The 16,245-nt window shown below is 29.8% G+C and overlaps 1 protein-coding gene across 3 annotated transcripts in view; it reads right to left on the reverse strand.

Moving 5' to 3' along the window:
* Ttc19 (tetratricopeptide repeat domain 19) overlaps positions 1-16,245 on the reverse strand; it is a 155,028-nt gene that overhangs the window by 75,404 nt on the left and 63,379 nt on the right. For all 3 annotated transcript variants that reach the window (XM_065499645.1, XM_065499646.1, XM_065499647.1), the window contains exon 2: positions 6,815-6,978. In XM_065499645.1, the coding sequence (XP_065355717.1) occupies positions 6,815-6,978 (164 nt within the window). The remainder of the gene's footprint in view (positions 1-6,814; positions 6,979-16,245) is intronic.

Raw genomic sequence — 16,245 nt, forward strand, 5'->3', positions numbered from 1 at the left:
CTAGAATTGGTTTAACATCTTCGTCTACGATTTTAAAGTTTATTTTATTAAATTTCCCGGATATTTTACAGGTAACTATAGTTTCACCTAAAACCTTCATTTTATGGTTTCCAAATGACACCAGATGTTTTACCCTGGTTGGTTTGATTGTTATTCCCTTGTTAAACGTTTGTAGTTCATCCACTACACATTTTGGTAAAACGTTACACTGTGCACCTGTGTCTAATTTGAGTTTATATTTGATATTCTCAATTTTTACTACTTCTGAGAAGTTATCCTTATAATTTCCCTCGTTATTAGTAACAGAGCCAATAAAAAGTTCGGAATCACTGCATTCGCTATCTTCTGTGTAACTTTCTTCTTCACAATATGCAACATCCCTGTTTTTGTTGAATTTAGTTTTTTCTTTTGTTCTGCATATTTTTTCAAAGTGATTTTCCTTGTTGCATTTTTTACAAATATGGCGATATGCTGGACAACTGCGTGCTGCATGATTTTTTCCGCAATTTCTACAGTCAAACGTTTTTGTTTTGTTATGTTTTCTTACCAGATTTATGTTTTTTTCTTCTTGACCATTTATTTCCGCCGTTTGCTTCTGAGCCAGTTCTGTAGCTTGGCAAATTTGAAGTGCTTTATCTAGGGTAATGTCATCTGAAAGCAGCTTGGTTCTTAGTGTATCGCTTTTAATTCCAAGGATGAGCTGATCTCTTAAAAGACTGTCCGCAAGTTGTTCGAAATTACAATTTTGTACTTGAAGTCTTAGCCTGGTGATGTATTCATCGATGGTCTCACCCTCATTTTGCACTATTTTGTGGAATTTGTACCGCTCGAAAGTTGTGTTCAACTTTGGTGTGAAATACTTTTAAAATTTCTGCTTGGCCTCCGGCAGTTCTTCATCCTCTACGCTCGGCAACGAGTTGTATATTTGTATGGCTGCGTAGCCAATGGCTGATATAAAGGTTGCCAGTTGTACGTTCGCTGGTTTAGCGCTTAAGCCTGTTGCGACCTCGAAGTATTCATACTGCTGCCTCCATAGCTTCCACTCTTTGCCCATATCCTTGTCGTGTTCGATTGCTAGCGGTTTTGGTGGCCTTAGAAAATTACAAGTTTCCGTCATTTTGATGAGAATATTCTGCAAACAATTGGCTTGCTGTATTTATTTTCCTTCACTATTACAACTATTTTAGTTTGTTTATTCAAACAACACGGGTTTCGGCACCATGTAAATAAAATATTGGTTTTATTTAATTATAATTTATATTTTAAAGTTTATTTAAATAATGTGACTGAAATATATGTGGTTGATGTCATGAAAAATAATGAAGAAAGTACATAGCACAAGTATATAAGAAAAATGATAGAAATCATGGTAGTATAAAATAGTAGTAACGTGACCACGTTCACATTACCTATTAAATTTTGTAATAGGTAATTTTTTTACGCGACAATAAGTTTATTCTACAAAAATGATCTACTCAACATGCCCTTTCAGAATTATAGGGTCGCTAGTAGGGTATTCATTCGACTAATGATCGTTCGATTAATCGAATAATTTCTTACGAATAATTATTCGAACAATTTAAAAATGCCCATTTTTGAATAACGAATAATCCGAACAATTTTATGTAGAATAATCGAATAAAACGAATAAATGTTCATATGTATTTAAATTTATTAAATTGCTTAAAATTTTTCATAATTTCAAATTTAAATAAGTAATAATGACTCACAACAATTGTATTGTTTCTGAAAATCGACAAATAACTAAAGACTTTTGATCACTGTAGGTGAATGTTCCGACAGCTCCTTCTATAAATGTATAAATATTACTGCAATAAGTTACAATTCAAAAAACAAATCTTTCAAAATTTTTAACTTAGGTCTTGAACCAATGAAAATAAATGGTACGGAATAAAATATTTGTTATTTAGCTGGCGAAATATTAGAAGAATCGCAATTAATAATCAAAATATTAACTTAGATTAAAGTGGAGTTGAATGTGATGGAGAATGTGATTTTGAAACGGTCGTCGAAAGTTATATTAAGGATGACATTTATAATGATTACATTGAAATAGATGAAGGCCATGATCTTAAAATATATGTATATAAGTGATGTTATTAACCGCGTACGTAAGTGTTGCAAAATATTTAATAAATCCAATGATAAACACAAATATTGCAAATTAACGTTTTGTTGCAAGAGTTCGTCATATACATGATTTTGAACATCTTTGACTGACTTCAAATTAGCCACGTTCACTGACAATGATATCAAACTTTGGACAGATTCCCTTTATTGTGTAATTCCCCAAAACCACTTTATTAAGCAAAGATTCGACAATGTTGGTAGAGCTTGATGTATAATACAATTTGTTATAAATAATTTAGAAATAATGAATAATTAATTTACTAAATAATTAGTTACTCAATTTAAACCCCGAATTAATGAACGACATAAAAAAGTTCGTAATACGTTTATATTGTATTTGAATTCAGGATCATGTCCAACTATCTCAAATTTTTTAAAGCATAGCTCCAAAACGGAAACTAAAGGGTTTGCTAGTCAATTGTTTTGTAGATTGTTCCGTATCAGATCAGAATATTTCTGTTGAAAATTTAATGATGGACTTTGTTTTCGAATGTTTTTTAACATTATCAATACTTGAATTTTTAACTTTAAAATTTTTTTTTTTGTTTTTCTTTATCAATAAAATATTAAAAAACCAACATCAAAACTTCATTCTTTACTTTTTTAAAAAAAATTAAATTATTCGAATAATTCGATTAATTTTAAACGTGTGATCGAATTATTCGAACAAGTTAAAATCTCTTAATCCAATTATTCGTTTTATTCGTACACGAGAAAAATCGAATAATTCGAATACCCTAGTCGCTAGTATGTTCCAAAAATGCTGTTGGCCAGTGTAATCAAAATAATACATTTTAGCATACATTTTTTATCTAAAAATTAGTTATCTTCAAAAATGTATTATTACTAAAACAACTCAATGAAAAAAAGAAAATTAACGAATATTTTATCCTAATTGAAAGTAACACTAACAACGAAAAAGGAGAAATAAATGAGAAGCATTGACAGCTTAGAAAAAAATCAGTACATTAGTTATTGTGCCTTTAACAAACGTATATGAATACAATACTTTTAAAAATGGATTTTAAAGCTAAAGTGTTTGTTAACAAAATTGTGTTTTAAATCTACAATAAGGTTTTTTATGCACATAGCCGTAAATATATATCTTCACATTCCTGGAGTAATGTGTACTCAAATGGTGGGGGAGTTACATGTTTATGAGTTTCACTAATATATAACTACATTATTTCACCTCCCTTTATATTTGGGGCATTTCATGTCAAGTGAACCAACTTTTGAAATCGATGTCTTCCGATCGGGATGAAATTTGCACCAAGGTTAGTTCTATTGGATAGTAACTCAGACACAATTTTTCAACAAAATCGGTCTAGAACTCTCTGAGTCAAAAAAATCAAAAATTGTATATCTTGAGTTACAAAATATTTATTCTGATAGATATCCCACTCGTATCCCACTAAGGGACCTAAAATATCTTAAAGGAATGGACCTAAAAATTTTAAAAAAAGGGCCCATTTTGAAAAAAAAAAAATTGGATTTTGCAAAAAAAGTCAATAATTGAATGTCTTGAGTTACAACATTTTTATTTTGATAGATATCCCACTCACATCTTACTAAGTGACAAAATAGGTCTTAAAGGAAAAGACCTAAGCTTTCTTTTGAGCAAAAAAAAAAAATTAAAATAAGGTCCTATATTGGAACAAAATTTCGATTTTGCAAAAAAAAGTCAAAAATTGTAAGTCTTGAGTTAAAAAATATTTATTTTGATAGATATCCCACTCGCATCCCACTAAGCGACCAAAAGGGTCTTCAAGGATAATATCTAAGCTTTTGTTTGAGCTAAAAATAAAAATTAAAAAAGGGTCCATTTTGAAAAAAAAAAGTCAACAAAGTTTTTGATTTTGCAAAAAAAGTCAAAAATTTTATGTTTTGAGTTACAAAATATTTATTTTGATAGATATCCCACTCGCATCCCACTAAGCGACCAAATAGGTGTTCAAGGAAAATATCTAAGCTTTATTTTAAGAAAAAAAAATGGCCCATTTTAAAAAAAAAGTTTTTGATTTCGGAAAAAATATATTACAAATTTTTTATTTTTTTTTTAAATATTTTTTTTCGAAAGATTGAAGAAAGAGCTATCTAAAATATTTGGGACACATTTTGCTAAGAACAATAGGTAATAAGTTACATGGATAAGAAAAAACCCCTGTTTGACCAAAATGTCAAAATTTGACCCCCTATAACTCAGAGAGTTCTCGACCGATCTTGTTGAAAAATTGTGTCTGAGTTACTATCCAATAGAACTAACCTTGGTGCAAATTTCATCCCGATCGGAAGACATCGATTTCAAAAGTTGGTTCACTTGACATGCCCCATTTATTTTCCATCCTTTATGTATTAAATTTCTTTATTTACTTTTAGTCCGTATTTGTTATTTATTCTTATTTTACTATATTGTATTTTATCAACTATTTTCTTTACCTTATGGTTATTATCGTTACTTTTAGTTTAATTAATATCAACTATTTTCCTTTCATTGTTTAATCGTTATTTCTTACATTATTTAAAACTAGTCATACACTCTTTGAATATATCATATGCTTTAGGGACTTTGGATAAAATTCACCGAAACATTGACAAATCATTGACGTTATCAACAGATTCACAATACGACCTCCATGAATTCCGTTTCACTCTCTTAAGATATCCCTTATACATACTTATATAAGTTGTCCCAATCAGCTTGCAATCATGTGAACTTTGCAGTTTCATAACCATTGACTTTTGCAAGCAAAGTTCCTTGGTCCACCTCGACCAGCTCGTACCTCTCCCTGAGTAAATGAATGACTTGTTCACAACATTTTCTTATTCAAAAAGTTCATGTAAAGTTGTCTGTACCAACCAAGTTTGACCATCTAGGATGCCTATAGGGTGCTATTGCAGACGACTCAATATTCAACGTGTGTTACTTAAATATTCAAGACATACCTACTAAATTTCTGTGAAGTTACACAATAAATGCCCTACACTTTTTCTTCAAATCGTTGGGCAGTTGCATTTGTTCCATTGGAACATTTTCGTAGATTTATATTTTTGTAGCAATTATGCCGCGAATGATTCAGAGACACTTCATTAAATTTAAACACGTTTTTACTACGAGTATAATAAACACGTTTGTCTTTAATATCATTAAATATATTATAAACTTCACCGTTAAGGATTTATACATTAATTTAATTTTCTTTAATTAAACACCGTCTAATAGGCCAATTGGCTTTGTTCATGGAGTTTTATTTAGCAATGTAATTATTAAATGTCCCGTTAATAATATTCGAGCGGTTGTACCTAAGTCAGGTAGTATTTAAAATATGTATGTGAAAAACATTACATTTTTAATTCCATGAAAATTATTGACATTTTATGGCTTATATTCAACGTATTCCTTTTTAAGTAATAATATAACAGGTAATATTACTAAATATTGTAAAATTTTCCAAAACAACATTGAAAAACCTATTGGTGTACTTTCGTATTTTTATTTTGACCTACTATATAATATAAATATAAATTCCAGTTGTATTTTTATAGTAAATTTTTTTCTTATTGCACACAATAAATACTACAAATGAATTGAAATCATCTAATACAAAAAATGCCTCATACATGATTTAAATGACTTGAAATTATTTTCCATGTCATCCATGCATCTGTTAATTTTTTTAATGTTGTGTGTGTTATGATGTTGTTAAAATTATGCTGAATTTGTTTTTTGTTTTGATATATATTGCCTTTGCGTGTTGCTGTTAAGTAGGTAAAAGAACATGACATGACAAAAGCATCATGTGGCAATTGTCAGGTCCAAGGCGTATTTAACAACAGCAGTGGCGAATTGAAATAAATACAGGCGAATTCACTTATTTTTTATATATAGAGTTTGACATACGGACGTACGGGCGAATATTTTTTATATATGTAGTTTGACATTTGTGCGTGCTATTTCTATAATCAGCTGTGCTGCCGATGGCACCTTATTAAATGCACCTTGGTCAGGTCTTTAATACCTACAATATTTTTTATATTTTACATAATAGCAAGGCATAAATATCCAGTGGCAGCGTAACGCCAGCTGTCTGTATTTTGCTCTGCTCATGTTTACCTTCTGAAATGTCAAAAACTTGTTTACAAAAATGTTTAAATTTGTTATAAGAATAAAAAGATTATTTTATATTTAAAAAAGGATGTTTTTGGCACCGCTTTATGTTCGTAAAATATTTTAAAGTGCTAAAAATACTATTTCATTTTAAAAAGTGTTTTTTTGTGTTTTTTTTTTGACAGTTTAGAAGGTAAAAATTACTGTTGTTCTAATATTGTTAATACATCTTGCATACTAGGGCAAATATAAATTTTAAAGAGGTATAAAATTAAAATTTCGCTTCTTGAAAGACCTTTTAAAGCTACGAAATGAATTAAAGAATACGAAATGATAAAAATGCAATATGACTATGTGTTTGGTTTCAAATGCATATGAAGTTTATCATGTGTTAGACAATTATTAGATTTTTGTTATGTGGTGAAATAAAATACTGGTAAAACTCAGATTATGAATCATGAAATTTAAACTAAACTAATCTGTATACAAGCAATTAAAAATATTTGACTTGTTAAATATATGTAGAATATCGATTTTTTATAAAGTTAATCTTACCAATTTGTAGTTAGAGCCCACAGCTCTTTTACATCGATATCATCAGGCATGTTATTTTTACATTCTTCTATTTTTCCTAAAGTCCATATGAAACCGGTTTTGGCCTTTTCAATGTCTCCCTGCAGTTGAGCTATATGAGCAAGCTTTGAACTAATGTGTAAAATCTAAAAATATATATACAATGTTGTAAAATATTATATTAAATATTTAGTAACAATAAGGTGCAAAACGTATTAAAACGAACAAGAAATAACCATTTTCGGATTTGCCATCTCTGATTTCATACAAATTTAATAAAATGTTTCTGTATTACAAGTAGAGTGCTGACGTTCTGAACTAAATCTAGGGATACCAGACGTTCTTGATTTGGCTTGATTGTCAAGCTTTTTCAATGCGTGTCAAGAATAAAGAACAAATTTCATTTGCCAAGCTAAAAAGGAATTTTGGAAATTTTTCCACCACGTTTATTTTTCAAAAATATATATGGGGCATTTCATGTCAAGTGAACCAACTTTTGAAATCGATGTCTTCCGATCGGGATGAAATTTGCACCAAGGTTAGCTCTATTGGATAGTAACTCAGACACAATTTTTCAACAACATCGGTCGAGAACTCTCTGAGTTATAGGGGGTAAAATTTTGACAATTTGGTCAAACAGGGGTTTTTTCTTATCCATGTAACTTATTACCTATTGTTCTTAGCAAAATGTGTCCCAAATAGTATAGATAGCTATTTCTTCGATCTTTCGAAAAAAAATATTTAAAAAAAAAAATAAAAAATTTTTAATATTTTTTTTCCGAAATCAAAAACTTTTTTGACTTTTTTTTAAAATGGGTCCTTTTTTTTTTTTTCTTAAAATAAAGTTTAGATATTTTCCTTGAACACCTACTTGGTCGCTTAGTGGGATGCGAGTGGGATATCTATCAAAATAAATATTTTGTAACTCAAAACATAAAATTTTTGACTTTTTTTGCAAAATCAAAAACTTTGTTGACTTTTTTTTTTCAAAATGGACCCTTTTTTAATCTTTTTTTTTAGGTCAAACAAAAGCTTAGATATTATCCTTGAAGACCCTTTTGGTCGCTTAGTGGGATGCGAGTGGGATATCTATCAAAATAAATATTTTTTAACTCAAGACTTACAATTTTTGATTTTTTTTCCAAATGGGCCCTTTTTTTAAAATTTTTTTTGTAGTCAAAAGAAAGCTTAGGTCCATTCCTTTAAGATATTTTTAGTCCCTTAGTGGGATGCGAGTGGGATATCTATCAAAATAAAAACATTTATTTTGATATATATCCCACTCGCATCCCACTAAGCGATCAAAACCATCTTAAAGGAATAGGCCTAAGCTTTCTTTATAGCAAAAAAAAAAATTACAAAAAGGGCCCATTTTAAAAAAAAGTCAAAAAAGTTTTTGATTTTGCCAAAAAATCAAAAATTGTATATCTTGAGTTACAAAATATTTATTTTGATAGATATCCCACTCGTATCCCACTAAGGGACCTAAAATATCTTAAAGGAATGGACCTAAGCTTTCTTTTGACTAAAAAAAATTTTTAAAAAAGGGCCCATTTTGAAAAAAATTCGAATTTGCAAAAAAAAAGTCAATAATTGAATGTCTTAGTTACAACATTTTTATTTTAATAGATATCCTACTCACATCTTCCTAAGTGACAAAATAGGTCTTAAAGGAAAAGACCTAAGCTTTCTTTTGAGCAAAAAAAAATTTTTAAAAAAAGTCCCATATTGGAAAAAAATTTCGATTTTGCAAAAAAAAATTAAAAAATTGTTACAAAATATTTATTTTGATAGATATCCCACTCGCATCCCACTAAGGGACTAAAAATATCTTAAAGGAATGGACCTAGGCTTTCTTTTGAGCAAAAAAAAAAATTAAAAAAGGGCCCATATTGGAAACAAATTTTGATTTTGCAAAAAAAAAATTAAAAAATTGTATGTCTTGCGTTACAAAATATTTATTTTGATAGATATCCCACTCGCATCCCACTAAGGGACTAAAAATATCTTAAAGGAATGGACCTAAGCTTTCTTTTGACTACAAAAAAAAGGGCCCATTTGGAAAAAAAATCGTATTTGCAAAAAAAAAAGTCAAAAATTGTAAGTCTTGAGTTAAAAAATATTTATTTTGATAGATATCCCACTCGCATCCCACTAAGCGACCAAAAGGGTCTTCAAGGATAATATATAAGCTTTTGTTTGACCTAAAAAAAAAGATTAAAAAAGGGTCCATTTTGAAAAAAAAAAGTCAACAAAGTTTTTGATTTTGCAAAAAAAGTCAAAAATTTTATGTTTTGAGTTACAAAATATTTATTTTGATAGATATCCCACTCGCATCCCACTAAGCGACCAAGTAGGTGTTCAAGGAAAATATCTAAACTTTATTTTAAGAAAAAAAAAAGGACCCATTTTAAAAAAAAGTCAAAAAAGTTTTTGATTTCGGAAAAAAAATATTAAAAATTTTTTATTTTTTTTTTTAAATATTTTTTTTCGAAAGATCGAAGAAATAGCTATCTATACTATTTGGGACACATTTTGCTAAGAACAATAGGTAATAAGTTACATGGATAAGAAAAAACCCCTGTTTGACCAAATTGTCAAAATTTTACCCCCTATAACTCAGAGAGTTCTCGACCGATGTTGTTGAAAAATTGTGTCTGAGTTACTATCCAATAGAGCTAACCTTGGTGCAAATTTCATCCCGATCGGAAGACATCGATTTCAAAAGTTGGTTCACTTGACATGAAATGCCCCATATAACTTTTGACAATTAAAAATACTTTTCTATTGAAAATGCAAAAATTTTCTGTAGATTTAGCTTTTCAAAAAGTATAAATTCCTTATACAAAATTGTGATGGAAATAGTAGAAATTTTCAGCAGTATTTACTTACACCAGATGCTACGAATTTGATTAAATTTGTCACTAACCACCATTTTCTCAATCTCTGATTATTTTTTATCGTGACGATAAACTGACAGTTCTCATACAAAAAATGTTAATTGGAGGTTTATCGTTACGAACAAGGTATATTAATTATAAGGTAGTGTTATCAGAACAGCTGATCGTTTTTTGATTCTGCCGTGGTGCAGAATCAATGTCAAACTTGGTTTACATTTTGTAAATGTCAAACATTGTTTTGCTGTTAAATTCGTTTATGTTTTAAAACCAATAATAATACTACACGAAATTAGTTTTATTTTTAAAAACATCAAATTATATTACAAACACATTCAAATTTATAAACATTTTTTGTTTAACAAAAATTCGCTTTGATTTATTTGTGAGCAGTTTTTGACATTTTTCCCTGACAGCCAATTCGCCTTCAAATGCATGCACAATGTCAAACCACATATAAAAAAAATATAACCAATTCGCTCGGTATTCTGAATTCGCCGATGACACTACCTTATAATTAATATACCTTGGTTACGAAAAACGATAACCAGATATTGAGAAAATGGGGGTAGGAATACCAAATACATGTGACAAATTGATTTAAAAATGAACTGTGTTTTAATTTCAATGTTACGCAATGTACTTTAATTTATTTTCTTTAAGTTTTTGTTAATATTAGTTTAGTAATGAAGTCTGAATTAAATGTAATTTTATTACTTGTTTTTGTTAATAAACAATTATTTACGTATTAAAGAAGTGGCCACTTAAAATCGGTACGGATTAAAGCGAGCATAACTTTTAAATGAAACAACGTATGTTAACATTTTATACATGAAGTTAAAGGTAATTTATTAAGCTTTAGGTTTATGTGTCTTTATTGAGAATAAATTTTCTGGCTTTTTATGCCTCCAATTAATAGCTGCACAACTTTTCTTCCCACTTCTACCGATATTCCAGCATATTTATTCCACTTTGTTCTCATCAAAATCTGGTTATTTGCTGTACCTGCACTCTTTTTCAAATTACGTTTAACAATTGCCCAATATATCTCGATTGGACGAAGATTTTGGCAATTTGTTTAACTGAACATCAATACCACTTCATAGTTGTATTTAAAAACATGTCTGAAAAGCTTGACTCTTCAAACCGCAGCTGCGGATTGCCTGCAAAATTAATATTTTTGTTCAATTTTATGTATTCATATTTAAAGGCCACACAACCTCGAGTTGCCGAGACTTAAAATTTTTGATCTGATATCTGCCGAAAATCAGATTTTGGTTATCTTATAACCCGACAAAGTTGGATTTTTTAGATAATTGTGCACAATTTTTTCTCTAGCTTCTTTATACCCTACACCACCATAGTGGGGAGGGTATTATGCGTTTGTGCAGATGTTTGTAACGCCCAAAAATAGTAGTCTTAAAGTATACCGATCGACTTAGAATCACTTTCTGAGTCGATTAAAATATGTCCGTCCGTCTGATTGGTTGGCTGGCTGTCCATTTAAACCTTGTGTGCAGAGTACAGGTCGCAATTTTGAATATATTTCAATCAAATTTGGTACATATTATTTGTTCGGTCTAAGGACCAAGCCTATTGAAACTGAATGAAATCGGTCCATTATTTCACCCAGCCCCCATACGAATGTCCTTCCGAAATTGGACTTTATCGGTCATAAATTTTTAATTTATAAATGTATCTCCACAAATTGCGCTCCAAATAAGTTTTATATATACAAAATTCATGTCACCAAATTTTGTTACGATCGGTTCATAATTAGTCATAGCTCCCATATAAGGCCCACTTCCGAAAATCACTCAAAAATATAAATTATTGAAATTTTAAAAGAAAAATGTTTTTGCTCTTTTACTTAGTGTAGGGCATTATATGATCGGGCTTGACCGACCATACTTTCTTACTTGTTTTCCATTGTGTCTACACTTTTTAAAACTAAACATAATGGCCCATAATCATAGTCAAACACTAAAGTCGGTTCCTTTTAAAAACAACATTAAAATAAAACACCAGCTTTTTATTAATTTGCAACCATAGTCAAAATTAAAGTATGTTTTAAATTGAACCGACTTTAACTGGGTGCCACCGCAAATGTAGAAAATGTTTTCATACAATATACAACAAAAAACAGACAAGTGGCAACGCTGAACAGCTGACATACAAAATTAAAAAAAAAAATCCAAAAAACGTAAACAATAAAAGTAACCGGGACATCTACAGAAAGAAAGTTGTTTGTTGTGGAAAAATGGAAAAGATAAGATTAATATAATTACGATATTATGGTACTAATTTTATTGATAACTTTTCAATAATTGCAAAATCTCTACCAATATCTTGTAACTTAAACACTTTTTACTTTGTAACGAACTTTTTTACTCGGCGAAGAACAGCTGATGCTGTTGTTAAACGAGTTAAAAACAACTTCAGCTAGTTTTATATTTAGAGTCGACTTCAGCGTCAGAAGTATAATAAAACTTGTCTATGATAGACCTAAAGTCCACTCTTAAGTAAAGTCGAGTTTAATTCTCTTAAAATGTACTTTATTTTTGACTATGATTAAGGGCCAATAACTTGCAATTCATTGTAGAATAATGGTAGATTTGTTAAAAACGTATGTAAATCTTTTTCCATTTTGATAACAGGGGGCGTTGTTATGATTACTACAGTGCGTACCGATTTTAAGTGGCCACTTCTCTAAGGTAGTTGTATTTTGAACTGTTTTATTTGAAATAGACTTTCAAACACCCTAAAATATTCAAAAACGTACCAAATTAGTTCAACTTAATTCAGAACCAACTTCATTCAGAAAGTTATGAAACTTAGTGACAAGAAATTTATGAGTAAGAATATGCGAACAATCAGGGAGATATTGACCAACAACAATTACCCAACACATATAATCAACAATTTAATTACAAAAAGCACAACTGAAAGACACCAGCAAAAATTACTCATCTGGTAACCCCAAAATATATTATAGCCTCTCTTACATTCCAAAACTAACGGAGAATAAGGAACTTCAGGAGATAATAAAGAACAAAGAAATAACACTAGCACACAAACCCAACAGGACAATAAACTCATTTAGGGAGCTTACGAATACGACGAGGAACAACGAGTGCAATAAATAGAAAAGAAGACAAAGACAACATAAATGCTAACTACGCCATTGCAATATTGTAATATTTAGTGTAGTATGTTAATTGATTTCAACTGTAATAGTAGTTATTAAAAAATCGCCAGGCCATTAAGGTGTTTCAGGCCACTAGAACAAGAAATGTAGAAACAAAATTAACATATTTTGATAAATATTATAATAAAAGTAAATTTTTACTTAAAATATATCCATATTTACTTGTATATGAGTTTTTTTCTTCGTTGGATACCGTTAACCTATTCGCAGGTATGACCAAGTGCTATTAAGGGTTAATTATAATTTGTCTGCAGTTTTTGTAAATACTAGACTATGTGTTATATTTTTCTTAAGTTTCATCAAAATCGGCCCAAAAATATATAACATTTTGCTATCTTTCCATGAGAAATTCCAAATATTGAAAAATTTGACCTTTGACCTTCACGATTTAAGGGTTAACGTTTTCCGATTTTAGTAAAACTTTCAGACTATATTTAAAATTACCTGGAATATAATATTCTGAATAGCTTCTGCTTAAAAATCACAATAGTAAAGAAATTCGGCTCATTCGTCAAAATATGGCCAAAAAATAGTTTTTCTTGAAAATCTCAAAATTTAAATCGCAGGTACGGAAAAACTATAGGAGGTATTTTCATACTTTTTTCATATTTTCCCAATTAATCCGAATGTGATGATCAAAAAATTTTGAAATTTGTTTAACAAAATTTTTAAAAATTTGAAATTGGAGTTTTAAAACTACCTTTAAAAAAATTAAATTTGTTTGGTCATACCTGCGAATAGATTAACGGTATCCAACGAAGAAAAAAACTCATATACAAGTAAATATGGATATATTTTAAGTAAAAATGTACTTTTATTATAATATTTATCAAAATATGTTAATTTTGTTTCTACATTTCTTGTTCTAGTGGCCTGAAACACGTTAATGGCCTGGCGATTTTTTAATAACTTTAACATTTTTTAACCAATTTTTGTCTTTTGTATCTTATTAGAACGACAATTACGTGTACATTTCGATTCTTTTAAAACTTCAGCGTCGTTGCTGCACCAGTTAGCGTTATCCTAACATCCTAATATTTTACACGAGTTTCTACAATACATAGAACCATTCTAGAGAGGGGTCGGCCTGTACCTAGAAAATTTTTTTCGACCATACAATCTTGGAGCACTCTAATGTGTATATGAAAATAATGGGGTATTATTTCCATTGCTTCTTTTCATTTGGGTAACTGAACCCCCATTTGTCGTATTGGCATACGATTTGTTTTGATAATTATCATTTATAATGCCTCTATATTGAGCACTAGAAGCACCAGTCTTTGTTTTCATTTGGGTAACTGAACCCTTATTTGTCGTATGGGCATACGATTTGTTTTGATTATTGTTTTTTATGATACTTCTATATTGAGCACTAAAAGCATCAGGAAGGCTTGGAAAATTAGAAGCCGTATATGGAGCATATAAAGGTCTTCTTGCCTTCGTTGATTCATGTATGCGTAGGAAGACTGGACATCCACGGTAGTTTGCGGTGTGATTTTGACCACAGTTACTACATTTTCTTATATTATCTGTTTTTGAATGGGGACATTCTTGACTTTTATGAATATTTCCACATCTTACACATACAGAAGGTAATTTGCAGAATGTTCGGGTGTGACCAAACTCTTGGTAATTAAGGCACTGAGGTGGACATTTGCGCTTAATTGGTTCTTCTAAACCGTATATTGGATGAGTGTCACCCTTTTTCTTTAATTGAGAAGAGTTGAAAGTGATTTCAACTCTAAAAATTGGTTGAAGAATTTTATTCTTATTTATTATGTTGTAAATGGACTTCACTTCAAAGCCTTCAAACTCTAGCGCCTTTTTAATATCATCAGTTGGCTCAGAACTATCTATACCTTTGATAACTACTGTCAAACTTTTGCACTTTTCAGTTGATATGTATAATAGTTTCTTTTCTCGGAATCGAAATTATCAACAATCATTCTGAAATTTTTTTCCGAATAAGTTTGTACCGTTGTCTCTTGAATATTTCCTTTACGCAGAGAGACCACGTGGAAATTCTCCTTACCTACAAGTTGGGACAATTTGTTCACCAAAACATTTGTAGTAGGTTCGCGCAAATATAGGGGAGGTGGCTTATAGTCTTTTACAGGATATTCGGGTATTTTTTTACTTTCTTGAATGTCAAGAATTGCAAAACGATTTTGACTTACCGGATTTTTCTTCGCCTGTTTTGGATTTGGTTCCAATTTGGATGTCCTAGGACTGGACTTGAGTTTAGTTATAGTGATGTAACGGTCCATTCCTGTTAGGATTTTTCCCGTATTTTTCATCATACTTCGAGTATTTTTTGGTATGGCACCAGTATTTTTTAATGTAGAACTCGATTGATTTTGCTTATCATCACCGGTTTTTATAGAGTTAATATTTTCATTACTACTATTTGTGACATTGATCACAATATCATTACTATTTTCAGCAACCATTTGAGTTGTTGTTTGTTTTTCTATAATTTCTTTTATGTTGTCTTCTACACAATTGTTTTGTTTTGGCGCACTAGAGAGTGGGGATCTCTCGTTTGTTGTTGTTCTTACACTTAAATAATTTTTGTGATCTTTTAGATCATATGTATTATTATTGTTGTATGGAGAGCTCACAACAATGTATGCATTATTTCCATTGCTGCTGAGCCTCCTTTCCAGTGTTGCCAAAACTTTAAGACCATATCCCACCAGATTGCACATAAAATAAATCCAGAATCCACCAAATCTTAAAATAAAACCACTGAATAAAACCGCTAAATTTTTATTTAACGATTTATGAAGCTAAACTGCTTTAAAAACAAAAATAATTCAATTTTAAATTAAAATGTGTGCCAAAAACGTTATATACTAAAATTAATTAAGATCAATACATTAGAAATTATCATTTTGAGTATATAACTGAGGTACTAATTAAATTTAAAAACTTTCTTGTGATTTCATAATCGTAGCAGCACTTTTCATGATGACAAAGGCAATTTTTAATAAAAATTAATTTGATTAAATTAAAATACATATATTTTGCAAACAAGTTCTTAAGTTTGATTTTACAATAGTAAGCTGACTAAAAGCAAAGTAAAATCAGCTAGTTCTTTGAAAATATTATTTTCTGCGGAATTCTGATACTGCAAAAGCTTAAACCAAAACTATGTAATATTTGAATGATTTGTCCAACTAATAATGTAGATATTACTGAAAATTGTTCCAAATATGAAATAACATCGTTTTTTATTAAAATACATTATTTATTGAAAAACTATCTATTTTTGACAAAATGTCTCGGTTTTTAGAAGCAAAAAGTAA

This window comes from Calliphora vicina, chromosome 2 (genome assembly GCF_958450345.1).
Source record: "Calliphora vicina chromosome 2, idCalVici1.1, whole genome shotgun sequence".
Classification (NCBI taxonomy): domain Eukaryota; kingdom Metazoa; phylum Arthropoda; class Insecta; order Diptera; family Calliphoridae; genus Calliphora; species Calliphora vicina.